This window comes from Rousettus aegyptiacus, unplaced genomic scaffold (genome assembly GCF_014176215.1).
Source record: "Rousettus aegyptiacus isolate mRouAeg1 unplaced genomic scaffold, mRouAeg1.p scaffold_m13_p_3, whole genome shotgun sequence".
NCBI classification, from domain to species: domain Eukaryota; kingdom Metazoa; phylum Chordata; class Mammalia; order Chiroptera; family Pteropodidae; genus Rousettus; species Rousettus aegyptiacus.
Window position 1 is genome coordinate 17,432,724 of NW_023416306.1, and position 27,869 is coordinate 17,460,592.

At 36.8% G+C, this 27,869-nt stretch overlaps 2 protein-coding genes and 1 pseudogene across 5 annotated transcripts in view; 1 reads left to right on the forward strand and 2 right to left on the reverse strand.

Moving 5' to 3' along the window:
- The window catches only part of SLC31A1 (solute carrier family 31 member 1), a 31,817-nt gene extending 27,092 nt beyond the window's left edge, over positions 1–4,725 (reverse strand). For both annotated transcript variants that reach the window (XM_016126239.2, XM_016126240.2), the window contains exon 1: positions 4,587–4,725. The gene's annotated coding sequence lies outside the window, so the exon portion shown is untranslated. The remainder of the gene's footprint in view (positions 1–4,586) is intronic.
- A 166-nt stretch (positions 4,726–4,891) lies between these two features.
- FKBP15 (FKBP prolyl isomerase family member 15) overlaps positions 4,892–27,869 on the forward strand; it is a 47,469-nt gene continuing 24,491 nt past the window's right edge. For 2 of the 3 annotated variants that reach the window (XR_001594588.2, XM_016126230.2), the window contains exons 1-11: positions 4,892–5,079; positions 10,903–11,018; positions 15,293–15,377; positions 15,804–15,873; positions 18,699–18,773; positions 19,106–19,204; positions 20,864–21,013; positions 22,031–22,099; positions 23,968–24,114; positions 26,398–26,540; positions 26,998–27,055. Coding sequence is in view for 2 of the 3 variants with exons in the window: in XM_016126230.2 (XP_015981716.2) it covers positions 5,027–5,079; positions 10,903–11,018; positions 15,293–15,377; positions 15,804–15,873; positions 18,699–18,773; positions 19,106–19,204; positions 20,864–21,013; positions 22,031–22,099; positions 23,968–24,114; positions 26,398–26,540; positions 26,998–27,055 (1,065 nt within the window). In the remaining variant the exon portion in view is untranslated. The remainder of the gene's footprint in view (positions 5,080–10,902; positions 11,019–15,292; positions 15,378–15,803; positions 15,874–18,698; positions 18,774–19,105; positions 19,205–20,863; positions 21,014–22,030; positions 22,100–23,967; positions 24,115–26,397; positions 26,541–26,997; positions 27,056–27,869) is intronic. The other variant, XM_016126231.2, reaches the window with a different exon arrangement.
- On the reverse strand, positions 25,666–25,784 carry LOC118601336 (annotated as a pseudogene).

The following is a 27,869-nucleotide window of genomic DNA, read 5'->3' on the forward strand; positions in this document are numbered from 1 at the left end:
TATTACTCAAAGCAATAGAACTTCAAAAGCATTTCCTTCCCAGTCCTTACCATAAGATTTCTTTTGGCATAAGCTGCTCATTTTAATGTAGTAAGTATCAGATTCTTGGTGACTTCTCATTCTTTGTCATAAACTATAGAAAACCTGATTTTTTCAATAGGTCTATTATGATAAAATCTGCATGTGGGAGTGGAGGTTATCAACAACCTGCCTTCTCACCTCTCTCCCTTACCTCTAATTATGCCCAGCCTGCCAATTTTATATGGGAGAGATATCTGGGTGCCCTGTGGTCACTGATTTATCTGACATCTTCCACTAGCCGAAGTCATCTTGTCACTATAAACACTTGATTTTCCAGTGATAATTACGTCATCTTTTTCTCTTTTATAGCACTTCTGGTGAGGATGTCATAAAGGAATTAATAGCACAGCCAAATTAGAACAAGGAGAAGAACTTAATGATTGTAGACTCTCAAGAGTGTGGTATAAATTACCACCTTTAGAACAGTCATTTAATTTTATTCACATTGAGTGTATGTGCTAATACTTTCCTCAATTCGAAATTAAGATTATAATCCAAAAAAACTGGATTGAGGTTTTTAATAGATTAATACCAGTACCCCAAGTAGTGTTTACCATGCTTTATTTCATTCAATCCGCATACAACTCCACATTCTAAGGAGTATTAGAAAAATGAAATGGCTACTCATAAAGTGGGGCTAGAAAAACTTACTTTTTACTTCATACACTCCTAAACCATTTGAATTTTTTTACATCACTATGTCATTTGGAATACAAAATTCTATTTCCTACTAGGCTAAGTATAAACTTGTCACCTTTCCCTTCCAGGTATTTGATAAATATGGCCTTGGTCTCTTTTTCCATTTTAATCCACTACTTCCCTGTGAATACTGTTGTCTTATACTCTTAGCAAAACTATCCCACTAAACTCTCTTAACCAACTTAACAGATAACACACTAGGCTAGGCTATTCTCCAATGTCATAGAAGCAACACTTTTCTCCCTCTCAATGAAGTTATGTGCTAATAAAGGGTGTTAGTTGTGTCTGTTCACAAACCAACTTGTGCTTATTATCATAAATATGTAATTAATAAGGTATTATGTAAAGCAATTTAGTATAAATGAGAAGAGTGAGACAACAGCAGCACTAATATTGTGTACTTACTAACTGTAATGTACTACAGGCACTGTTCTATGTGCTGTGATTTAACTCATATAATCTTCACAAGAATTCTAGGAACCAGATACTTTTATTGTTCCTCTTTTATAAAGGAGGAAGCTGAGCAACTTGCCTTAGGTCCACAGAACTAATACGTGGCAAAATAAGTTGGCTCCAGAGCTTAAGAATTTAACTACTATGCTACAGACTTTCTAGTAGTTGTTCCTTTGAAAACCAAGTCGAAAGCTTTGGAGGGACTATATGTAGTTATACATATAACTACACATAACTACTCAACTCTTCTTTGTATGTGAAAGTAGCCACAGATAATATATAAACAAATAAGCGTGGCTGTGTTCCAATAAAACTTTATTTACAGAAACAGACAGTAGGTTAGGACGTGACTTGGCCCTCACACTGTAGTTTTCAGGTCCCTGAGACCCACACTCTAAGAAGAGACTGTGTTAAAAGAATGGCAAAAAGATGTTTATATTTTAGGTTAAAATAAAATGTTTAAGGTCTGCATGTAATTAATACCTGTATGAATCCCTGCTTTCACGTACTTTTCATCAAACAATGACTGACCCTAATTGTATTAGATAAGAGGGCAACTTTTATCTTGTAGGAAATTTGTGCCTTCTTTCCTGCCTTTGTGTTTTTGCCAAAGCCACCCCTTCAATTTGGGAAGGCTTACTTGCTCACTTCCACTTAGAATCCCACTCATCTCCAAAACCCATATCTAACTCTACTCCCTCCTCCAAATTGGATATGATCACTTCTTTCCTTGAAATCTTACAATAATTAATTTCTACATAGGGGACTTGCTTTGATATATCTTCTGTTATGGCTATTTGTATAATTCAATTATCCCCACTACGCAACTATTAATATTAAGTAATTTGAAGACAAGCACGACTAACTCATCTTCCTATCCTAGGCAAAACCCTGCACAGTACCTTAAACATAGCAGATTTTCAGATAATAGTTCTTGAATTGTGTTCTACCATTCTTCTGTTTTCAATGACTAAACACTATACTGCATTCATCAGTACAGATTGGGATGGGTGTGCCTGTATATTAAAGTTGTCATTTCTATAGCAAAATTGCTGATTTTGAAAGGAATTGTTAAAACTGCTGCTTCCTGATTAATTTTCAGGGGGTCGGTACATTTTATAAACACATCTAAAAGCTGTATAATTAAGCAAAACAAACAAAAACGCTTAATTCAACCGGAGGTTAGGGTTGTGCCTTATTTAACTGTGTGTCCCCAGCAGTACTTAATAGATAGATGTCTGGATCTAATCCACTCCTTTTACAAAGTGTTTAAGGGACCTGGCCCAAGCTCAGAGTAAGTTGAAGGGCCTGGGACAGGAATTCAGGTTTCCTGATTTCTAGTCTCATAGTCTAATTCAGGAAGACAGTGGCTTTTTAAGTGCACTCAATCCTGCAGTTCAAAGGCTGAGGAACCCTCACCACTACCTTCCACTTTCTTATACTGCCAATCAGAACCAACAACTGTGTTCCCACAGTATGATCTGGGCAGGCATATTTGTGGTGTTCCAATCACCAAAAAGTCTAATCCAGATTTTAGGATTACTGCCTAACTAAAAAGGTTACTTACACACCCTAAATAAAAACACCCCTACTCAAGAATGCAGATTAACACTCAAATGATCTTTCACTATTTTTTAAAAGCACTATTCAGATGTTTCAGAGACCAGTCCTGGGGAGAAGGGTTAAAAAGAGCTATATAACTTATGTAGTTCATTATTTTATTTCCTGAAAAGTAGCCAAATTCATATTCTAAACAGCTAATGCAAAGGGTTCCTGTTCTAGTGTTTAGATTCCAGTTGCATCATTGCTTTAACACTGTCAACCTTCACTGCTTTAACCACCTTAATCTGTAAAATAAACACCGAAGCATGCAATAGCCCTATCCTTCATTCTGACAGAGGAATTCTTTACTAACAAAAATTAAAGTTATATATAATATTTCTAGCTATCTTATTTCCCTCTTTCCCCTCCCTCAGAGTTTTAAACAATAGTCAAATCATCTTCAATTAATAAAAGAGACTAAGCAACCCAGACAGTTCAATAGCATTTTTATCTTTTTGGAAGCTACCTACAAAAGGCAAGAGCCACTACTGGGCTCTCTGGGTTACATGGGGAAAAAAATCCCAAGGGAGTAAATTAAGGAATAAGAAAACAGGGATTAATTCCATTACTCAATCTAACAAAAAAATAAGAAGAACCCATTATGGGAAAGAAAGCATTGTGCTCTGTGACACAGGAGACATTGAGATGAATAAAATGGTCCCTGTCCTTGAGGAGCTTACAATTTAGAAGTACACAAACTACAATAAAAAGCATAAGCAAAGTGCCTAGAGGTTCAATGTTCTCTGGGAGGAGGTACCCATCACTCGACTTCAATTTTATGTTAACAGATTAAAACATTCAGGAAAGGGATACCTGTTGTACTAACCTGATTGAAAGAAGCCCAGAGTGAAAAAACTCCAGTGAGATCTATGGAAATGGATGCTACAGTGGGACACTATCTGCTTATCCACATCTCGGCTAAGCCAAGAGTACCTGAAGATTGTTCCAAAAATTATAACAGGTTAACCAAAGACATATAAGATACAGAGGGTGGAACCCGGAGGCAAAGAAGTCGGCAACAACTGATATTAACTTAGGTGTATGGCAGGGAGACTAAGCAAAACCAAGGCCAAGGTTGGGGCTGGGGATTTTCAGCTTCTAAAGTTTCCTCCTTTCCATCACCCACTCCCAGAATATCCCAGCTCTCTTGCATCTAACCCGCATTGCTGGACTCCAGAGAGGGGACTTCTCTCAAGATGTATGCCAGTAGCCATAACCACTCCGTATGCGCACACAGTGCTTACCGGATTCATGTTCACCCTTCAGCTCACTAAATCCTGAATCAAGAGACCAGGGTTCCAGGTCCAGTCTGCCCTTTACTGTGTGACCTCAGCCTAGTCATTCAAGTGTTTGGTTCCTTCTTCCCCTATTTGAAAATTCTGGGATTATGAGGAGAATGGGATTGTATTTAATGACCTCCTAGGTCTAAAAGCTTCTTGACCAACCGGCACACCGAAGCACTGGGCAAATAGACCGTTGAATGAATATCGACATAGGCCACAGGGGTCTAGCGGCTGGGGCGTCAAGCCCGTTTTACAGACGGGGATACTGAGGTACCGAACATCCTGTCTCAAGGTCACTCCAGCTATGTCACTGTAGGGGCCGTGCCGAAAGCTCAGGTCTCCAGACTGCCAATCCCGGGCCCTTTCTCCTTTTGCCAAGCTTAAAAGAGTGGCGTGGAAAGTACTTGTCCCGGAGGGGAAAAGACTGTGCTTGCGCCAGGGTTGAGAGAGGGAGGGAGGAGACCTTACCTTCCCAGATCGAGAGCCGCAACCGGTGTCTCCCTTTCAGAAGCTTAACCCGTCACCTCCTCAAGACACTTCGAAAGCCCCCTCCACTCCTGCCCGGCTCGACGTGTCCACGACCGCCACCGAGGCCGCCGATTCCCGCCCCCTGCCCCGCCCCCGCCCCGCCCCCTGCCTCGTTAGCCAATCCCTGCGCAGGACTTCAGACCTCCCGCGGGTTTCACCGCCTCTGCAGGCTAGAGAAGCCTTACGTCAGGCGGCGCGCGTGCCCCGAGGCTCTTTCATTTGCCTTTGCCCCCCCTCCTCCAGAGTGCAGTGTCCAGAAACCGTGCGAGAGTTCGTCCTGCCGGAAAGCAGCAAGCTGTCGCGGCATTTCACGACGTTGGCGGCTAACGGCCTTGGAAACGCTCCGACTTCCTGCCTGCTGCGGGGCGAAAGCCAGCGCGATGTTCGGTGCGGGCGATGAAGACGACGCAGACTTCCTCTCGCCTAGTGGCGGGTGAGTGACCGAGAAGCGTGGGACAGAGGGCGTGGCTGAGGAAGCCGCACAAACGGTTGGAGGGGTTGCTCTCTTATCAAACCTCTTCCCAACTTCCGGGTCCACACCTTTTACCGCATTCCAGTGCTCTACAGCTCAGAATACAGGCAGAGCTCTAAACTGTGCTGTGTCAACTTTCATTCTGGACCTGGCATCTCCCTTGGCACGCAGTATGACCCAGGGGTTCGCTTTTTGCTTTATGGGTCACGGTTTCTCCTGTGAAATGCAGATGGTTGCTGATGAGACTACGTGCTTTTTCAGAGTTTTTATAGGGCTTTCTCTTCTCCGTGGACAAGGGGGTGACACTTAAGAATTGGCCTTGGTGTGAGCTCCAGCTCAAATACTACTTTTTTGGTGCTTTCTGTTCTCCCACAGCCCTAGGCAGAAGGAATTGCTTTCTCTTCCTTATTCTCATAGAGACAAGCTTTACCTCTCTCTATGCACACGGAACCTACTAAATTATGAACCCTGAGAGGACAGGGACCTCTTATCTCAGCCTAGTTAGACAAAGACGAGCCTATTTCTGCTCATCTCTGCCTATCGCTCAGAAAGTACCTGGCACTTGGTGAGTGCTCAGAAAGTGAATAAAGCTGTGAAATTGCACTCTAAATCTTAAAACCAGTCGAAGAGACTGCAGTCACTATCTTCTACTCACCCCAGTCGTATATACTATCTTGGAGGTACAAGTCTTCAGTTAATCAGTTTAGCCATTTCCCTTGTGTCAATAGACAGCATGACTCCCCTCAAACTTGTGAGCCGCAAGTTCTGATCCTGGCGGAGCCTTTCTTTGAACATCCGTTCATTAAGGAATGTACTGAATGATGAATACACCAACATATATCCCTCGTTCTGCTAAATCCTAAGAGGTCGTAAAGATGATTAAGCTGTTGTACTTGCTCTCAAGTTGCTTTCAGTCCTGGTGGAGATTTCAATACATGAATGGCCATAAAATGACACTGGCTCTCTTTTGTTCTTAACTAGGACCTTTTGAGTTAGTGTGACAAGCTATGTATTACCTATTCTTAAGTCCTCTTCACACTTACCACCCTGTTCTACCCCTACACACACTTAAGATGGCCTCTTTCTACTTATTTCCACATTGGGTTTTTTCAGTTGCTCAGTTATTTTAGAGATAAGCTGTGCTTTGATTCCTTTTTGCCCTGTTCCACCCAAAACATTCACTTAAATTTCCACGCAATCCAGCCTGCTGCTGTTGACTGTGTAGTAAGCCCTTTGAATTAATGTTTCTTCATACAAACCTGTTTTATATATGGCTGTGCCTTGTGAAAATTTGCAAGATATACTTTAAATTCACATTCTTCACTAGGTGAAAGTATTTGGGGAAGTCTACAAATGAATGTTAGGGCTCCCAACTTTCATGCAACAAGCAATCCAGTACTGACTTAAAATTACAGGGTAAGTAATGACAGTCATGTGCTCTTTTCCAGATTCCTGGCCTGAGATAAGTTCTTGGTGGCTCAGCTATGCTGTTTTCCTGAGCGGGCTCATCAAGGACCTGAAATGCTTTAGTTTTTAGTCATATGACTGTGCTCTTAAACACAGACAACAGCCAATTGAATGATAAGAGGCTTGGTAAACAAGTTATACAGATAACTTATTTTTTGTTCCCAGTAATAACCAGAAAATCCAAATCAAATTTAAGCTTGAGAATATAGAAAGTTTCATCATTATTCTCTGATTCAGCTCTTCCGTCTTTGGTGTCTCTAAGGAAGTAGAACATATGACAGTAAGCACTGCAGCTGTTTTCACTCCTCTTTTATAACTGTAATTTACTGTAAATATACTTATTAACTTTTAAGTATCTTGACTTAAATATATGACTGACTTGATTCCATTTAGGATATTCAAACCAAATAGAAAAGAGAATATTGGTGCCTACGATGGCTACGGTGATAATCTGTGTTCCAAGTTTCTAGGCCTCTTAAAGTCCATGGTTAATCTAGAAGTAGTAGTCAGGTTTGATTTTTTTTATTTATTTATTTTTTTTGTCTTAGCCCTTTCCTCACCATTGTGACTTTGAAATGAAATATGTGAATGCCTACTAAGTATACGGTACTTGGCTTCAGCTACTACATATAGAGATAAGGCACAGTTTCTGCACCTAAGAAACTTCCAGTTTAGTCGTAGAATAAAAATCAATCCAGTGTTAATCACAAAGCATTTTTAAGGGCCAGTTATATATATACTTGTGTTTTAGATTATGTAAAAGGTATATGAAAGCAAATCTGATTAGCGTAGTAATGATAAATCACCAGTATAGAGGTAGAAAATCATCATCTGGAACTGATCATCAGTACTTTTAAATTCCATAAAAGAAACATTAAAGCCTAGGTTATAATATTGGTTCTGCCCCTAGTTAGGAGTGTAACTTGGGACAAGTCACTTATCATTGGCTCTTCATACTATTAAACAATAGAGTTTGTCCTAGGTGATCTTTGAGACCTTTCTCAGATCTGTATTTTTGCCAGTATATCAGTTTATAGTTGCAGGAGGAGGAAGAGGAAAAGGAGATGGAGGAGATAGGATATGTGCACATGAATATAAAACATATATAGTATATTTACTCAGTGCCAGGCATTGTGTTAAGTAATATATATAGTTCTCCCTACTCCTCCATGAGGTAGTTTTTACCATTATACTCATTTTACAAATGGGAAATTAAGGCTCAGAGAGGTAAGTTGCCCAAGGTCACACAGCTAAAAAGTAAAAGAGCCTAGATTTGAAATCAGGCAAGCAGATAACCACCAGTCTGCCCATGTGCCATTATTATTATTATTTTATAAGTAAATGATTGTTGCCGCAGTTCAGAAAAGAAGTACTTTAACCATAAAAGGAACCCCTGGTTGTTAAAATATATTGATGTAGCACAAATGCATCTGTTACTATTTATGATGAGAAAAGAAAAGAAGTTTAAAACTAAGGTTGGGTGAAGACTTTGGCAATTAAGTTCATAAAAAGCATTTATTTTTAAGATGTAATTAATGCTGTAATGACTTTTCCCATGAATTATAAACATAGAGAGTCAAGTCCAGAGTTAGCAAACCCATACTTGCTAACATAGGTATGGAGAACACTTTAGAAGTGGAAAATATAATAATTTATAAGTTTATATATATTCATTTTAAAATAATAATAGATAATAGAATTAACCTGAAAGATAATTGGGTTGACCTAGCATTTGGATTGATTTTACAGTTATTAATTGGCTGGCCTTTAGAGCATCTGTGGAAATATTGTTTATCTATGATACTTCTGTTTTTCCCTTGGGGAAAAAATGCAAATTAAAACAGCAAATCCAATACCCATAGTTTACCTAAGGTAACAAGAATAGTGCATAAGCTCTTATTATATCTTAACTAGTATCTAAACTTTGTAAAGTTTTTACTATGTTAAAGGTACTGCTCAACTCTCTCAGAATCTTGTTCTTGCAGGAATTCTGTCCAGATTGCTCTGGCTAAAAGGAGAAATCTTGGTCTCTTCTAAATTTTATTAGCATCCATTGATGTCTTATTTGCACTAGCACTGCTCTCTCTACTTGCAATCTCATTTAAACTGCGTAGTCCTTTTAAGTCAGCATTGTTGGCCGCATTTACAGAGAACTGAAATGAAGCTAATAGTACACTACCTTGAGAAAACAAGGTAACAATTTCAAATCATTTTAAATTTATTTTGCAAAATGCTAGTCTATAGTATACATTAAAATTATTGGGGGAAAAGCCAAAAAAAGTTTTAATATTCACTTCATCTAAACTAAGGATGTCTTTGGAGAAGACAAGCTCAGAGGTAGACTAGACTTGGAATTCATTTATTGAGTCAACCTATTAGATACTAGACCCTAGGGGAAATATACAGTCAAGTGGTGATTATAATAATCAGTTATCATGTTGTATGATAACTGATCGAATAACTTTCATTAATCTGTGGAGCATAACTCCATATAACAGTTGCCAGTTCTAGATCTCGTTACAGCTTTCAATTATATATTATGTAATATCTCATTCCTTTATTTCAAGTACAGAAGATCCTTGAAAATAGAACCCAGTTTTGCTTACCAGTGTATACCTAGCGCTTAGCACAGTGTCTGATACCCATTTCTTGAATAAATGAAGTATAGAGTTCTATAGGAACCTCCTGGCAGTAGCAGTGAAGATGGGGAGAAGTGAATGGGTTTGAGAAATGTTTAGCAAATGAAATCAAATGGACTTGGGCATTGATTATGAACACTGGGGGGGGGGGGGCGGAGGGAAATCAAGGGCGATGCCCAAATTTCAGTTTCATTATGGATGTTTTCAGAAATGAGCTAACACAGTAGACCTGATACCATTATCTTTAGAAAGTCCTGTTTACAAGGTTGGCACTTGGCTGGCATCTGGGAACTTCATTGGTAAACAGTTCCCTGCACTGATATAAAGCTTTCCGTAAATGATGAGTGGCTCACTCGTCTGAACTGTACAAACAGTATGATTTATGACCCTTGCCCTCTTTTTGGAAGTCTAGAATTTTGGTACATGCTAGAGGGTTTCTATTTATCAGCCCCCAATAAAAAACGGACACTGAGTCTCTTAATGAGCCTCCCTGGTAGGCCATACTTCACACGTTACAACTCATTGCTGGAGAAGCTCGCTCCTGGTTTCCTCTGGATTTTGTCCCAATGTACCTTTTCCTGTTGCTCGTGTTGCTGTGTATCTTTTCATTGTAATAGACCTTAGCCATGAATACAACTCTATGCCGAGTCTGTGAGTCCTAGAGAATCACTGAACCTGGAGGCAGTCTGGGGACCACAACACAAAATGTCATTCACCAGGAGAGAGAGAGAGCACAGAGTAGGAACAGATTTTGCGGGGGCAGTGGAGATTGGAAGATAAGAGTTCTGGTTTGAATATATTGCATCTGTGTTGCCTGTGAGGTATCTGTGTTGTCTGGCACTCAAGAGCAAATTCTGGGTTGGGGATACAGATTTGAGCATCATCAGCATTAGGATAGCACTTGATAGAAAAGTAAATAAATTAGATTGCCAAGGGAGGGAGTGTATAAAATCCTGGGAGCATGGACATTTAAAAGTTGGGTGAAGGAAGAAGAGTCCAGGAAGTTAAATGAGGACCCAGAAAGATGGGAAGACAACAAGAAATGGATCCCACTAACATTAATCAATGTCTTATTTGGGCCAGTCCTTTTTCCCACTCCCACAGGTATCCTCACAGAAGTCAAGGGAAGTTTGAAGAACAATTTAGTTGACAGTGTAAAACGATGGCACAAAATCCAAATAAGATAAAAACTGATAAACTGTTTAGTAACAAAGAGGTTGTAGGTGACTTTAACAAGAGCAATTTTAGTGTAATGGTTAGGGCATAAGATTCATTGCAAGGGATGATAAAAGAATGGATCCTCCTGGTAGGTGAAATGATAGATGGGACCATGTCTGCTGAAGTGTAGTACAGTTTTATTTTGACTTAAACTAGTAAAAAGTAGGAAAGTATAACTAGCTAAAGGTAAGAATTTACAGTTAGAGAAGACTATGGAGAGCATCTGGACCAACCACCTCAGTTTATACATGCAGAAACCAAGGTCCAGACAGAAGAAATGGCCAAAGTCCTATGGATGGGTAAGGTCAGCTGATGCTGTTCAGATCAGAAATACAATCTTGATTTCAAAGACACTTAGCTGCCACTTCCAGTATTGAATGGTTGGAGGTGAGCAGTATTTATAACGACTCCAGGTTTGAGGTATGTCAAATGAAATGTTATTTTCATTTTTTATTAACAGTGCCAGATTGGCCTCACTTTTTGGACTGGATCAGGCAGCTGCTGGCCATGGAAATGAATTCTTCCAGTACACAGCCCCAAAGCAGCCTAAGAAAGGCCAGGGAACAGCAGCAACAGGTAAGTTAAGAGGTTAGGATTGGCCCTTACCAAGTTAGTTGAGAGGATAAAATAGCCTTCTCAAAATGACATGCGAGGTTGTCCCTCCTTGATCAGTCTGGCCAAGCTCACCACCAGTGGCACTTGCCTCTCTAAGCTCTGGAATATGAGTTCTGGTGGGTAGATAGTAAGCCCTTTGTTGGAAACTGATGGAGGAAGGTCTGCCCTATGCGGACACCACTCTCAAAAACTGCCCAGGGCACTCTAGGTACTATCCAGTGTTTTAGTGAGAAGGAAGAGCTGCTTTTCACTTCTTTCTCACCTGGATGGGTTAGAGGTATGGTGACAGTGAATTTTTCCCGATTAGACAGTGATGCTCAGTGCTGTATCCCCTATGTCTTTCATCATGATGAACACAAGAAAATTGAATGAACATTTGTTGAACGAAAGGAGAGAACGGGGACAACTATTTCTAAAAAGCCTGCTGTGTGTATGGTTTCAGGTGCTTTACTTAGATGTTCTTATTTTAATTCTCACAACAATTCTGCAAAATAGGTGAGACTACCACCATTTTAGAGGCTCAGAGAGGTTTAGGGACCTGATCAAGGTCATACATCAGTAAGTGACAGAGTTGAAATTTGACCCCTGACCTGATTCACTCCAAAGATTTTCTTCCCTCTCCTACATTTTGCTGTCTTTGTGTAAGAACCTAAAGAGGAGTGAGGGACTAATAGAAACAGCCCTAAGCTACTAGTCCTGAACAGGTGGTGAGAGACATTAAATATTTGTTGAATGAAGATGAAAGTATTGAGTGCCTCTTACATGCCATACATAACTTGGCCAGATTTCTAGGAGGCTGTGCCTTTACATTTCCTCTGACGTGTCTCTTCATCAGCAGTGTGCTTCTGACTACATTTAAAGTGATTGAGTTAATGGGTGTGGGTAAAAGTAAACAACCTGAGTCCCCATCCAATGAAGTAACTTGATTTTTTTAAATCAGAAAATAATAACTATGAGTTAATTATACTTTCAAAGAGGAATCGTAAAGGCATTTCAGCTTAATTACCTATACAATCTTATGTAGGTATTTACAAATAAAAAATAAAGTAGCAGTATAGGAGAACTTTCTGTTCAAGGAATATTTATATAAGCAGTCTTTGTGGGGAAAGATAGTGCAGCATAGTTCTTGAATCTCTTTAGATTTCGATATAAAAACAGACAGCAACTAGATAAAAAGGACAAACCTATGGATTACATTTACAACAAAACCAATCAAAGAAGTATCCTCATAAATCCCAAATATAAGCAGGTATGGACAAACCACTAACAGCCACAAGCCTTGCATGGTGTCAACATTTGCATGGGAGAAACTGCAAAGTGTCTTGCCCACTCTAGTGGTGGTTGACCATGGGAACTAATAAAGAACTGGAGCATTCTTGCTCTTATGAACTTGTGAAACTTACTGTGGTGACCTTCCAGGACAGGTCCGCACACTGAGTTAGTAGTGAAGGAGAGAAGATTCAGATAAGAATAGGAATAGAAATAGTGTCAAGAAGTATCAGGCGGAAGCCACCCTATTTTTGAACTCTATAGAAAAAGACCGGAAGAGGGAGCTCTATGAAGTTAGGAAAGTCACCCTGAACCTCTTAAAAAGTTCAGAAAAGCAAATTTCACACAAGAATGAGTAATAAAGTATCAGAGTCAAACTCTATACAAAGTTATAAGAACAAAGAGAGCAAGGAACAGAATAATATCCCTACAGACAGTGAGAGCTCTCTTTTGTGAGAATGTTTCTTATAGAATAGATCAAAACTACAACCACTTATTAACATTAAGAACGTAACATAAGACAAGATGAGAACATAAAAGCAAATTAGAAAATTTCAGAAGTCAGTCACAGAACTCAGGCAAGAATTAGAGATGTAAGGAAAAATACTTCCGAAGTGAACACTAAAAGGAACACAAGAATGAATAAACACAACAGCTTATGCCTCAAGAGAAATAGAAGGTTAATAGACATTTTTTAAAACTAAAAATTAAAAAATTAAGATTTCAAAAGAAAGTGACAAATACTGAAGATAACTAAGAAGATCCAACATATGAATGTACACATACTTATATATGTGTGTGTGTGTATTCCTGAAGGAGGAAAAAAAAAGGGAAAAAACTCACTGAAAACAAAGAACTTTGCTCAAAAAAAAATTTGGAACTACATACTAGTAAAAAAAGAAATGTCCTTGTGAGTGGGTAATTCAAGAATCTGTACAATACTGATTTCAGAGAGGAAGAACTGCTAAGCCATTGAGAAGATCTGACTCACTTATCTTTCTAGCAAGTCCATTAACGGCCTTTCATTTGCAGAGCATTAGATAGGGAGATAAGAGTGTGCTGGGAGAAGTTAAACTAACCTGAAGGAGGATGCTAAGCTAACCTTCCTGCTTATGAGGGAAAAAAAGTTTATTGTAGTATTACATACACTTGGAAAGTGCTGATTGAATTAAAAACTAGTTGTAGGTTTTTACTAAATAACAGGGAAAACGTGAACACCAGACTAGAAAAATAAACAAACAACATAAATGGACAATTCATGAGAATAAAACAAATGGCCAGTATAAATCTATAGAAAATGTTAAATTTGTGCTTCCCTATAATCAATAAATGCAAATGAAAGCAACAATGAGATGGCATGTCTCTTTTCATACTGCCTCCCTCAAATTGGTAAAGATTTAAAAAGCTAATTCCCTCTTATTAGCAGGGATGCAAAGCTGACAGACTCATGCTGGTGGGACTGACTATAAACTGGTATGGCATTTCACAAGGGCATTTTGTTAGGATGTAACTAAACCTTACAATTTTTTATACTCCTTCACTCCACAGTTCCATTTTTAGAAATTTATTCTAAAAAAGTAATTAGAAGTACACACAAAAATGTATATTTTAAGGATGTTCACCACAGTATTATTTATATTAGAGAAAAATTGGAGACAGCCCAGAGAAATATCAAACAATAGGAAATGCGATACATTTTGGTAGACTCATAATATGGTATTTTATGTAATCACTAAAAAACATTTTTAGGACTATTCTGTCTTTGTTTTGGAGACTGTATTGAAGAATATAAGAAAATGCCCATACTAAATGAGAAAAGAAGAATGTCAAATCATATTATTAATTTCGTTTAAAAAAAGATTAAAAAGCTGCAAAGTTTGTGTGTAGAAAAAGGACTAGGAATAAATACATCAAATTATCAACATGTGTTTTTGAATGGTGAGATTGCAGGTCATTTTTATTTTTTTAATGTGTTTCTATGTTTACTAAGTTTTCTACAATGTATATGTATGTACAATCAGAAAAAAATGGATCAATACTGTTTACAAATAAAACTAACTGAGTAAATTTCAAAAGATCTTACTGGCTTTATTCAATACTTTATGAATCATGCAGCATCCAACCTAGCAGATAGAAAGGGCTCTGAGGAGCAGGAACAAAGAAGTTATATTAGGCAACAAAGTGGGTTGGTTATTTCAGGGCCACCTTCCTTTCGGGCATAGCAGGGATTTGTCAGGGAAATTACCTAACTAGTGCTAATCAGGCAATTCCTGATTGACTGGTTTAAGATTCCATTTCTGGGAGAGCCAAAATTGTAATTAGGTCTCCATTTGATAATGTGGTCCTTAGCCTAAGCAATTTTATTTTGGGCCTCTTGTTTTTATCAATACAAAATAAAAAAAATTTTTTTTAATTAAACAGGGATGCTTTTGAAAATAAATTTTTGGTTGTTATGTCAATTCTAATGTTCTTACTCTTATTCTGTCAACACATTCATGAGGTGAGTGTAAATATGCGATTTACTCTAAATATACTATTTTAAGACATTCATGTTACTCCATACCACTGCATTAGTAATGGGTGTGATTTAAATATAAATTTTTTACTCTAAGTAAGGAAAGTGGAAATAACTTTACTTTTACTTATAGATATCAAAATATCGAAGGGAGAAAAGAAAGTAGATGGAATATGACCTTGCTTTCTAACTAAGGCTTGTTTGGAATGGAGTCGGAGTCCTGGGTTCTAGTCCCAGGCTTGCTACTATCATTGGGTAAGGCACTTGGGTGCCTAGAGCCTCACTTTCCTCATCCCCAGATGAAGTTATAGGGCTTTTTCATGGATGAGAAGAGGATAATGGTCATGAAACCATTGTAACACTAAGGCGTAAAGAAGAATTTTGAAGCTCTTTAATATTAAAAATCAATTTCAAGCAAGAAATGAATGACAACTGTGGTTTTTATCTTTAGGAAATCAGGCAGCACCAAGAACAGCACCCACCACAACAGGCACTTCCACAGTATTGGTTGCAACAGCAGTCCATGCATATCAATAGTAAGTAGCTGAGAAGGAATGCTTTCTGAAGTTGGGAAGTGTCTTTTTTCAGTAAGCCTCTGTTCATTGCAAAATAGCTATTAAGCCTTTCTGTAGAGAAGTATCAGTAATGTTTTTAAACTTTTCATGGGGAGAATTCTGCTCATAGAACTTTGAAGAGCCATTGTGTTGTTTTCTCTCAAAAAATGTTTGTACATTCAACAGTTGCTTTTCCAAGTACTCAAAGAAAGCTACTCCACTGAGATAGGAATAGTAGATATTTAAAAAGTAAAGAAGTTGTATAAGAGCCTTAAATTATAAACTGCTCACCTCCATTTCTTTCTAGAGGCCAAATACCTAGAATCCCCACTTTTATATGGAAGAAAAGAAAGCTGGTTCTTAGTTTAAAGAAAGTATTAATACCTTTTTTTCCCTTTGCTTCTATAGCACAAACGGTCAATATGTAAAGCAGGGCAAATTTGGTGCTGCAGTCCTGGGGAATCACGCAGCCAAAGAGGTGAGATTGCCCCGTCTCATGTACAGTCAAGCGTCCCAAAGCATACTGACGAGCTGGTTTTTATCTGGGCTTGTCCAGTGTCTCTCTTGTATCAGAGGATTAGAATGATTGTTTGTATTGAATGTGAATTTTTAATATTAGGTATACAGTAACATTTATATTCACATTTTGCTTACTGTTATGCATTAAAACAAATCCAACCACTCAAAATCTTTAAGTTTGACTTTTGTGATATGGACCCAGCTTAAGAATTTGGGGAGTTTCAGAGTAAAGCATTTACCAGGGACATACACCCCTCTGTTAGGTGATGAACAACATTTAATGTACTACTTAGAGCAATATGTCTTTATGCCTCCGTTAAGGACCAGTGTTTATCCTTTGAAAAATTGATGAGATAGACAGCTGATCACATGGTAAAATATTGGTTTGGGTCAAAAAGAAGATATGGTTAGAAGCCCTGAGACTGATTTCTTTGTGTGGATTGCTCCAGAAGGTTTTGAACATTGTTGAAATTATAAAATTTCAGAGGTCCTGAGAGCATGGGGTCCATGTTTCTCAGAGAGTCTTAGACATAGAGAGATAAGACGACCTGTTCAGAATAACTAATATAATAGACAACACTCATTTGTATTAAAAACACACAAACAAAACACTTATAATATGGAAATTTAGAAACATATAAAAATAGTAGGACTACAATAATGAACTCCTTAGATACCCATTACTAGGCTCTAAGTTATTAATCTTATTTTACCTTAACCCTAGCCTGTCTTCCTCCTTCCCCTGCTCATATTATTTTGAAAAAATCTCCAGCATACAATTTTAGCTGTCAATATTTTCGTATATATCTCTGAAAGATAAGAATTTTTTAAAACATAACCATTACGCCATTATTACACCAAAAAAAAAAAAAACCCACAATAATTCTTTGATATTCACTGCCAGCTAGTATTCAGATTTTCCCAATTGTTTCTTCTCTTTTTTTTTAGTTTGTTTTAATCTAATAAGTTCGTATATTGCAGTTAGCTACTGTGTCCTTTAAACCTTTTATTTTACTATTTCGAGGTAGAGAAAGTCTTATTGTGTCTGATTTTGTTATGTTAGCAGCTATCGACGATTATTATCTAGACCTATCATTATGGGTTGCCATTTGGATCATAAAAATCTGGCATCGGGACTTTACCACTCTTCACAACTAGATAGGATGTAGCAGGTTGTGGCTGGTAACATTCGTACTGTAACAATTATAAAAAAGGAGGTAAATAGCAAATATTACATTTTAAAATTTATTGGAGGAAATGAATATTCCTGTGGAAATTATGAGATCTAGATGAACTAAAATTTCAGAGACGGAGAAACCAGTCAACTGAGTATTTCCTTCCCTTGTGACTTTTCCTTAACAACTAAGACTAGACTAAGCATCAGGTGTGGCCCAAGCAAGAGACATTGGCAAAAACTAGAGGACCTCCAAACTCAAGATTGTTTTTATCCCCTGGGACAGTGGTGAGTTCTGGGATGGTGTGGAGGAAGTCCAAGGGCTGTGCCAGAACAGCAGAGGGAAATTTCTGCAGTCTTGTGGTACATAGGAGATAGAGTCCTACTAATAGAGTGAGGACCTGTAACAAGCAACAAACATCAACCTTTCTCTCAACACATGTGCTAAATTTTGAACTTCATAGAGAAGAGGCTAAAGAACTCAGCTCAGAATCTGGGATTGAATTTTAATCATTTGTTTAACTGGTTTTATGTGTATGTTTTTGTGTGTATAAACATATATGAAACAGAAAATTTGCCATTTTCACCATTTTAAAGTGTATAATTTAGTGGCATTAATTACATTCATAATATTGAACAACCATCATCACTATCCATTTCCACTTTTTCATCACCCCAAATAGAAAATCTGTAACCATTAAGCAACTTCTCATCCCTTTCTCCCTTATCCTCTGGTAACCTGTAACCTACTTCCTGTGTCTATTAATGCCTGTTCTAGATATTTTACATAAGTAGAATCATAAAATATTTGTCGTTTTGTGTCTAGCTTATTTCACTTAGCAAAACGTTTTCAAGATTCATCCATGTTGTATCAGAATCATCCATGTTGTAGCATGTATCAGAACTTCATTCTTTTTTTACGGCTAAATAATATTTCTTTGTATATATAGAATACATTTCCTTTATCCATTCATCAGTTGATGGTCACTTGGTCATTTCTACCTTTTGGCTATTATGAATAATGGTGCAGTGATCATTGATGTACAAGTATTTGTTTGAATTCCTGTTTTCAGCTTTTTGGCGTATATACTAGGAGTGAAATTGCTGTATCACATGGTAATGATATTTTTAACTTTTTGAAGAACTGCCAGACTGTTTCCACAGAGACTCTACTGTTTTATATTTCCACAGCAATATATGAGGGTTCCAGTTTCTCCACTACCTTGCCAATACTTCATTATTTTTTCACTTTTTTAATAGCCATTTTAGTAGGTGTGAAGTGGTACCTTATTGTGGTTTTAATTTGCATGATGAGCATCTTTTCATGTTACCTGTTGGCCATGTGTATATCTCTTAGTCACCCTCATACAAATGGAAACACCAACAAAATAAAGACATTGCTAATTACTAATTAGAGAGTAAGGTCAAAATGAAGAAATTAAAATGAATAGTGAGAAGATATTTTAAATCTAAGCTTTAAGGGATGAACTGAGTTTTGAGTTTTATGCCTGTATGAAGCACAGCCCTTGACACCTTTCTGCTATTATTTTTGTATTGGTTTTTAACTTCTGTTCTCTCTCTTTTTTCTGCCCATCTTTGCTTGAGTACAGTATAGGATTCTTCTTTATATCAGTCAACAACAGCCAGTTACTGTTGCCAGAATTCATCTCAACTTCGAGCTAATGGTAAGACTATCCACATTAAAATCATTTATTCCTTTGTGATAGGTTTATAGAAGATATTGGTCTGTGCATACCTGGTGGTAATTAGATATACTACTTCAACCTTGGATGCCAGAGTGGGTGTCTTAACAGATGCTTTTAGAAAGTATCTTGGCTGCCTTCTGGGGATATAGACTCAAGGATGATTGGTGGAGGGTGGCAGGGAGGAAGAAAGTTCCTTGGCACCTTTCTTTGGGTCCACCTGAGTCAAGGCACTTCTGTATGATTTTAGACAGTCAGATTTATCTGCCTTGCTGTCTGTGGTTGAGTTAGTCCAACATTTCTCTGTTTCCCAGGTTCGGCCCAATAACTATAGCACCTTTTATGATGACCAGAGACAAAACTGGTCCATCATGTTTGAGTCAGAAAAGGCTGCTGTGGAGTTCAATAAACAGGTAATACCATTTTGTTCTTCCTGTGAAAAGCCAAATACTAGTCTGGATTGCCCTTAATTTTGAGAAAATAGATGGAAAACCTATAACCTGCTATATTTTGTTAGTGGCAAGCATAAAAAACCCACTAAATTTGTCATGAGCTTATCGAATTTCAGGTAAATAATAGGAATACTTACTGAAATTGTTTGAAAATGAGACTTTAAGAAAAAAAGGCTAAATGGAAACTTAGTTTTTAAAAACAGTTCTACTTCATAAATTATCTTAAGGAATGAATAAAACTGTCTTTTAAAGATAGTGTTTTAAAGGAATTTAAAGAAGTTACTACATGATCATTGTAGAAAATTTAGAAAAGCATTTTTTTAAAAAATCAGTCATAATCTTACTACCCAAAGAAATCACTATTAACATGTTGTTTCTTTTTTCCAACCCGTAATATATATAAGTAGATAGACTCCTTTAAGAGTTCTATATTTTGCTTGTTTTATTTAACAGTATACAATGCATCTTTTCCCTCCTCAGGAAAAATTATTTAAAAACATTTTTGAAAGCTGCGTAATATGAATTTTTTTTATTTAGTCATTTTCTTGCTTTTAGGCATTTAGATTGTTTTCTGTCTCTGAAATAAATGATACTATAGTGAGCATTTTTGTATATAAGTCTGTCTTTTTCCCCTCCTCTCCCTCCATCCCTTGATTGTTTCCTTAAGCTAGAGTTCTAGAAGTAAAAGATTGGGTCAGAGGGTTCAAATATTTTCAGGTTCTGTATACACTTGGGCACACTGCTTTTTAGAGAGCTTGTACTACACATTCCTATCAGTTCTCTATATCTTTGGTAACATTTACAGTTTTTTTTTTCTTTTGGTCTCGTTTGCTTGGTAAAATGATACCTTATTGTTTTAGCATTTATTTGATTACAATAACGAAACTTTTAAAGAAGATGAGTAGCAAGTTTCTAATGTATACTATATTAAAACATTGACTAAAATGCTGTGCCACAAAAACTAACTATAGAATAATATTCATAAAGATGTATCTGGCTTCTTTGTCTAAGATCTGTCTGTGCCGAGATAATATGGCTAAATCTGTGGGTGGTAGAGATAAGAATTCTGGGAATGCAACATGTTTTTTGTAAAGGGCCTTTTTTTTTCCCCTGGTTTATTGTCTTTAAAAATGCTTTTCGAAAATTTTTTAGAAGCTCCTTTTCTTTCATAGGTTCTTAAACACTGAAGCAGTAAATCAGCATGGTAGTGATAACTAACGTTTATTATGTACTTACTATTATTTGCCAGGCACTGCGCTAAGTATTCTACTTGTATTAGCTCAATCTTCATAACTACCCTAGGAGATATACAAAGCTTTTATCTCCATTTTACAAAAAAATTTCTATGAAATAAGGTTTGCATAGGTTGTTTGGCTGAGGTCACAAGTTAATAAGTGGCAGCTAATAAACCCAGGTCTGTACCCAGACAGTCTGACTTCAAAGCAATATTCTTAGACACTTTTGATTCCTGGCAAGATTCCTGACTTTGAAATGGTTTATTTCTAAACATAATCTGTTTTGTTAGTGGGCACCACTGTTTGGAAAAGAACATTAGCAATAATGGAATGAGCACTTACTGAGTTTAAACTAAGTTTATGCAGCTTCGGTTTTGTCTGGCAGGTGTGCATTGCCAAGTGCAACAGCACCTCTTCCCTGGATGTGGTGCTTTCACAGGACCTCATTGTAGCAGAGGGCCCTGCTGTAGAAGTTGGAGATTCTTTGGAAGTGGCCTATACCAGCTGGCTCTTTCAGAATCATGTGCTGGGCCAGGTAAGAAAGTATGCCCTGAAAGTTCTTTTATCATTGAAATAGCATGAGGTCTATTAAAATGTAAGGTGGTATTACTATAAATTGCTTCCGTTGGCAAATAGAAATATTTTAGGAGCCCCGCTTTAGTCACTATGACTGCTTTGGGGACATAGTCATGAAATGCTAGTGTGTTAAATCCACTCAGTGCCATAATGTCTCTTCTACTTAGAAAAAATAGAAACCAGCTTCTCAAGAATTATTTTTGGTAATTGTTCACTTGTATGTCTTGTCCTTCTATACCACTTTTAAATTTGAATATATTCGTATGAGATTAGTTTTGAAAACTTTTTAGATCTTCCTCACAGTTGTTTCTTTTCTTCTTATAGTAGATATTGTAAATAGGTTGGACTTGTTGTGTTTTAATATTATTAAGCCTTCAAAAGCAGTATGGTATGATGAAAAAACTTGAGACTGAATCAAAAAAGTGGATTCAAGCCGCAGTTTTACCCTAACTTCACCTTGTTGAGTCATTTAAGTTTTTAAATGTTTTTCTCCCATTGGTGGATGGAGGTTAGTGGTCAGTGGCAGGATTGGTGTCAGCATTAAATAAGATAATTTATTTGAAAAAAAGTTTTTTAAATTTTTAAATTTTTTAATGTTTAGTTTTGAAAATTTTTTATAGATGAAAAATTCTTTTAAGTATATGGTGATAGAAGTTAATTTTTTTTTCTTGACCTATAAAATCAATGCCTTAGAGATACTTAGTGTGATAATAACACCCTTTAGAGCCATGATGTGATCCTGTCTTTCACATCTCTTAAGAGCTATTTTTCCCAGTATATTCGATATTCCCTATTCCAAAAATACTATGTTGGTATGTAGTAAGTTGCTTATCATAATTATTATTATTTTTTTAATCTAAGACCCCAACCTCAGTTATCATTTACTTTGACCAAATTGCTTATCATAATTATTATTTTTTTTTAATTGTTCTAAGACCCCCAACCTCAGTTATCATTTACTTTGACCAAATTGTAGGTTTTTGACTCCACTGCTAACAAAGATAAGCTGCTTCGCCTGAAATTAGGATCTGGAAAAGTCATCAAGGTAAAGGCTTAACTATGTTCTTACATGGCTTTATCAGTTGTAGTGAGCTTAATTTACGTTAAATTTTGTGAACTTTCTAACCTGGGTATTCTTCCGAGAGTCTGGAAAGGCATGGTTAAAAAGTAAAAGGGGGAAAATGTGTTATGTTATCTGCATTTAGGAGATTTTTACTTATGAGACAATATACTATAGTCCCCATCCTTGCTTTCCATGATTTCAGTTACCTACAGTTAACTTGAGTCTGAAAATATTAAATGGAAAATTTCAGAAATAAACAATTCATAAGTTTTAAGTTACTTGTCATTTTGAGAAATGTGATGAAATTTCTCTCTGTCCTGCCCTGGATGTGAATTATATTTACCCAGCATATCTACACTGTAAACACTACCTGCCTGGTAGTCACTTAGTGGCCACCTCAGTTATCAGATCTGCTGTCACAGTATCATAGTGCTTATTTTGAAGTAAACTTTATTTTACTTAATAATGAATGGCCCCAGAGCCATTCCATTTACATAACTTCTATTATAGTACAATGCTACAGTTGTTTCATTTTATTATTATTGTTGGTAATGTATTACTGTGTCTAATTTGTAAATTAAACTTTATCATGGGTGTGTATGTATAGGAAAAAACATAGTATGTATAGGGTTCAGTACTATTTGTGGTTCGGGCATCTGCTGGGGTCTTAGAACATATCTCCCACAGATAAGGGTCAGGGGAACCACTATATTAAAGACATTTCTCTATCTTTTACTCTTTCATCCTGTGACTCTGAGGAAATTTTTAAATCTTCCTTATAGCCTAATAGGGAAAGATATGAAACCGTTTCTTCTAGAAGTGTGTCATGTGGGTCGACTCTTATCTGTCAGAGCTGCTTTGAATCAGCACTTCCTAGTCATTGTGGAAAGCAGCTATGACATAGCAGGAGCACTGGGATGGGCATACAAGGACCCAGAGTCACATTGTGAATTTTTTCTTTAACCGTGTAATTGTGTTATAACATAAAGAGTATTTTACATATGTGGGCTATTATTATTATGTCAGGACATACTGATGCATCATAAAGTACTCATTTATCCATGTGGCAAAGAGGTTTTCTTCATAGCTTTGTTTATGACTCCTTTTCCTAGAATTCTTTGGAGACTTTTTCCCTGTAGATCATAGCAGTAAAGGCATGACCCTTGAAACTAGACAGATCTGGGCTTTACAACATACTGTCTGATATTGGGCTAGTTATTTAGCCTCCCTAAGTCTCAGTTTTCTCATCTGTAAAATGGTTATACTACTACTAACCTAATGAGGTTATTTTGGGGATTAAACAACCTATTGCAACTAAGGCACTTGCCAGAGTACTTGGAAAACTGTGTTTAATAAATAATAGCTTTTATTTCTCTTTTAATGCCATTCTTCAATTCCTCCCAGTTTTTCTCATCATCTAAGTATATTTCATCCATCTCCAGATGTGCTGGCATTTACAAGTGAATTTAGAAACAGTATTCTAGATATTCTTATAACTAATGTGCTCTGTCCAGAGGTTTAAACCTGAAAGTGTAGATGAATGTAACCTGATGATCCTGTGCTTCATTTTTTTTTTTTTTTTAGATGAGGCAACCCTTGGTTGACCTCACAGATTGCAAGGACCTTGTCAGTTTACAATCCCTTTTGGTTTTTTTTGTTTTTTTCTGTTTTTAACGCCTACGGCACCTGGTCTTCCTAGGTGGTCTTCCATCCAAGAATTAACCAGGCCCTGCTTAGCTTCCAGGATCAGACGGGATCAGGCTTGTTCAGGGTGTCATGGCCGTAGACTCATTTTTTCTTAGGAAGAGGATTGTGTCTGATGAGCTTTTCCCCTTCTCTGATTCCTAAAGGGCTGGGAAGATGGAATGCTGGGCATGAAAAAAGGAGGGAAGCGGTTGCTTATCATCCCTCCAGCCTGTGCTACTGGCTCTGAAGGGGTGATAGGATGGACTCAATCAGCAGACTCAATCCTGGTGTTTGAGGTGGAGATTAGGCGGGTGAGTGAAATTGTGCTGTGATGTGTTTGATGAGTCCTCTTTGCTAGTTAAGTAAAATGAATAAGTATGTTTGAAATCCAGGTTCTGAAGGCTTTTTTTTTTTTTTTTTTTTTTTAAATAGAAATGGTATAGTTGGAAAGAGCAAGAGCTTTGGAATCTAACAACCAAGGGTTATATCCTTCCTGGCTCTGTATTCATAGTCTGGGAGAGGTTGTGACTGAGCAAATCACTTCTCTACACTAATCTTTCTATTTAGTCCTTAAAATAGTGATTCCTACACTACACGGTGAGCATACTTTTTGACTTAGTACTTCCATGGCTACAAATTTATCCTGTCAGTATGTTTACTTAAGTATTTAAAGATAGCTATATATTGATAGATATATAGTTTCCTCCTTCTGCCACATTGTAATAGTAAAAACCTGGAAACAACAAGTGTCCATTATTAAGAGACTAGTTAAGTTATGGTTTTTTCATAGAGTGGACTTTTATGTAGCTCTTAAAAGAATACCCCAAATCTCTTGCTAAGTGAAAAAGGAAATTGCAGAGTAGTACGGATAGTATGGTCTTTGTGTGTATGTATGTTTGTGTGTATACATGCACATAAATGTATACCCAAATGTACATATATTTACACAGTCATACACAGGTACATATGTGTGTGTGTGTGTATGCCCATATAGTCATAGAAAATTTCTGGAATCATTAAAAGGAGTTATTCAAAGTGATTTTCTCTGGAGAATGAAAATGGAATTCAGAGACTTTCACTTTTTTACATTTTACCCTTTTGTACAATTTAAAATTTTTATGAATATGTATAATTTCTACAATGAAATTTATAACAAATTGTGGTTAATTAAATTAATGCTACTTCCCTCCTCCCAAGAAAAAAAAGACCCTATTTGCTTTACACTGTGATTGTTAAGTCCAGATATGATCTGATCATACTTGTGACCATAAAACACAACACAAATAATAAACATCATGGTCACCTTTATTATAGCTATAATTCTTGCTACTACAGAGGAAGGATATGCTTTTCATCTTAACGGCTCTTTCCTAACTGGACACCCTTATATCTGCTGCATCATTTTAGCCCTCTTTCGCTGACATGCTTCCAGCTGCTTTTTCACAGCTGTTATAGTCTCAATTTTCCTTTGAGTTTGAAGAAATCATGTCTGGAGATAGATAACAAACCACTTCATATCTATCAAGACTGACATTTTTGTAAACATAAGAAAAAAATATTTTTTACCAATAATCAAACAGTTACAAGTTGATGGCTTCTTAAATTGACAACGCTGATACAAAATGATTATGCCCGGTGTGGCAAGAGTGTTGAGAAAGATTTATACACTACTTGTAGAGTATAAAGTAGTTTACCCTTACTGGTATGAAATTTAATGGTATAATCAGAAGTCATAAAATGAGCATTCCTTTCATCCAGCAATTTAACACCTGGGAAGTTATTTTTTATTTTTTATTTTTTTTTATTTTTTAAAGATATATACATTTATCTATCTATCTATCAATCATCTATCTATCATCTATCTCCTACAGCACCTGGTATTCCTAGGTGGTCTCCCACCCAAGTACTAACCAAGCCTGACCCTGCTTAGCTTCTGAGATCAGACAAGACCAGGCACGTTAAGGGTGGCATGGCTGTAGACTCCTGGGAAGTTGTACTTTGGAAATATTTAAGATACATGCAAAGATATAGATATAAAGCTATTCGTAGAAGTATTGTTTGCAATAGGAAAAATTAGAAATAAACTGAATGTTCAACATCTAGGAATTGGTGAAATATATTTTGTAATAGTATAGATATTTATATCTTCTGTTCCCAAAATCTTTTGGAGTTTTTTTTGTTTTGTTTTTGTTTTTGGTAGATAAGACAGTTAAGGGCATGACCCTTGAAGTTAGACATACTCTTTAGTAGTTAAAAGTGATGTTATAGATCAACAATTTAGCAACATGGAAATATATTGATATATCAGTGAGTGAGCAAAGCATATTATAGAACAGATTGGCCCCATTTTTGTAAAAAATACCTTCTTACATACACAGTTAATATAAATGTGAAATGTTACATCCAGAATTCTTACAATGTTATTGTTTAGTAGTTGCAGGTGATTTTTTTTTTCCTGCTTATCTACATTTTCTGATTTGCCTACAGTGAATAGGTAGTGACTTGTATAATGAAGATTAAGTAAAATACAAGGAGGATGGAGGGGGAAGAGTGCCTTTGTGGTGGCCTATTCTACTTGTGGGTTCTTTCCCTAGGTGAAGTTTGCCAGAGATTCCGGCTCTGACGGGCACAGTGTTAATTCCCGGGATTCTGTGGCCCCTTCTCCCATACCTGGTGCTGACAACCTCCCTGCTGATCCTGTTGTATCACCACCCACATCAGTGCCTTTCAAATCAGGGTAAGATATTGAGGTTATATCAAGCTCTTTTATTATCCTTAAAAATTGTTCTTAAAGGGGTTCAGAAATAGGGATATAGTTGAAAACTTTTTAAATAAAAATGAGATGAAGGAAATGGGGAAAATACTTGCATTGGATTTTTCTGACAAAGGATTAATATTCATAGTCTATAAAAGCACTAACTCAGATATTTAAAAATACCTGCAAAACTCTGGGAGAAAGTTGGACAAAAGGCATAATCACAAAATATTTTCCCAAGGAAAAATATGTAAATAGTGGATGGAAAATTATTCATCTTCACTGGCTTTCAGAGGTTATGCAACTAAAAAGTTAAAATTCTGTTTTACAGCTAATAAATTGGCAAACATTTTCAAAAACAATTAGTTTATCCAGTATAATCTGGACTCGTGATAAGGGATTTTATTTTCATCTCAAGATATGCTCTGCTTGCTTTCAGGGAGCCAGCTCTTCATACCAAATCTAACTCCCTCAGTGAACAGCTTACAATAAATACAGTAAGTTTATGACTCTATCTCCTTCTCCCCAAATTTGGTGTAAAAGTTTCAGGTGCCTAGGGTATGGTAGGGTAGAGGAAAAAAATGTTGAGAACTATAGATTTATGTAGAAATCGATGGTTACTTTATTCATTTCTTCCTACTTGGGAGTCAGTATAAATTCTCCTGGGCTTCTACATAGACCGACATGGGTTCAGATCTTTATTATAATCATGTGGACTAGAGAAGATTATCCAAATTCTCTGATTCTCAGCTTCTTCATTATTAAAAAGGAAATAATTCTCCCAGCCCCCTTATTAGGGTTCTTATAAGGACTAGAGATATGTTTATAAAACACTAAGTTCAGAGCCGACTTATATAGTATGTCTTCTACAATGTCTCAAGAGATTTTTATGAGTTGTAAATGAAGTAATAATGGCTGTGGAGTTTTTAGTATTATGTCTGGCATATTGTAAAAGCTCCATTAATATTGGCTCTTATAATTACTGCTAACATTACATATCTTCATCTCTTCATTCTCTCAGAGGAATTCTGCACTAATTCATCAGCTAGTTGATTTTGAGTAGGTCACTGGGCCTCTGTGTTTCCTCAACTGTAAGATGAGAAGAACAGCATACTGTTGTAGTAGAATTTGGATTTGAATGTCTTTCGGAGGATGTATTCTTTAGTTTGCTGCTACCCTGTCAGGTCCCTGAAGGCTCTCAGTTTTCTACATGTGGATGAGATAATAGCTAAAGTATTTCATGTTCTAAAGTCCTGTGGCCTTCACCTGTCACATTGGGAGACAGGATAATTGTGTGAAGTGAAATTGATA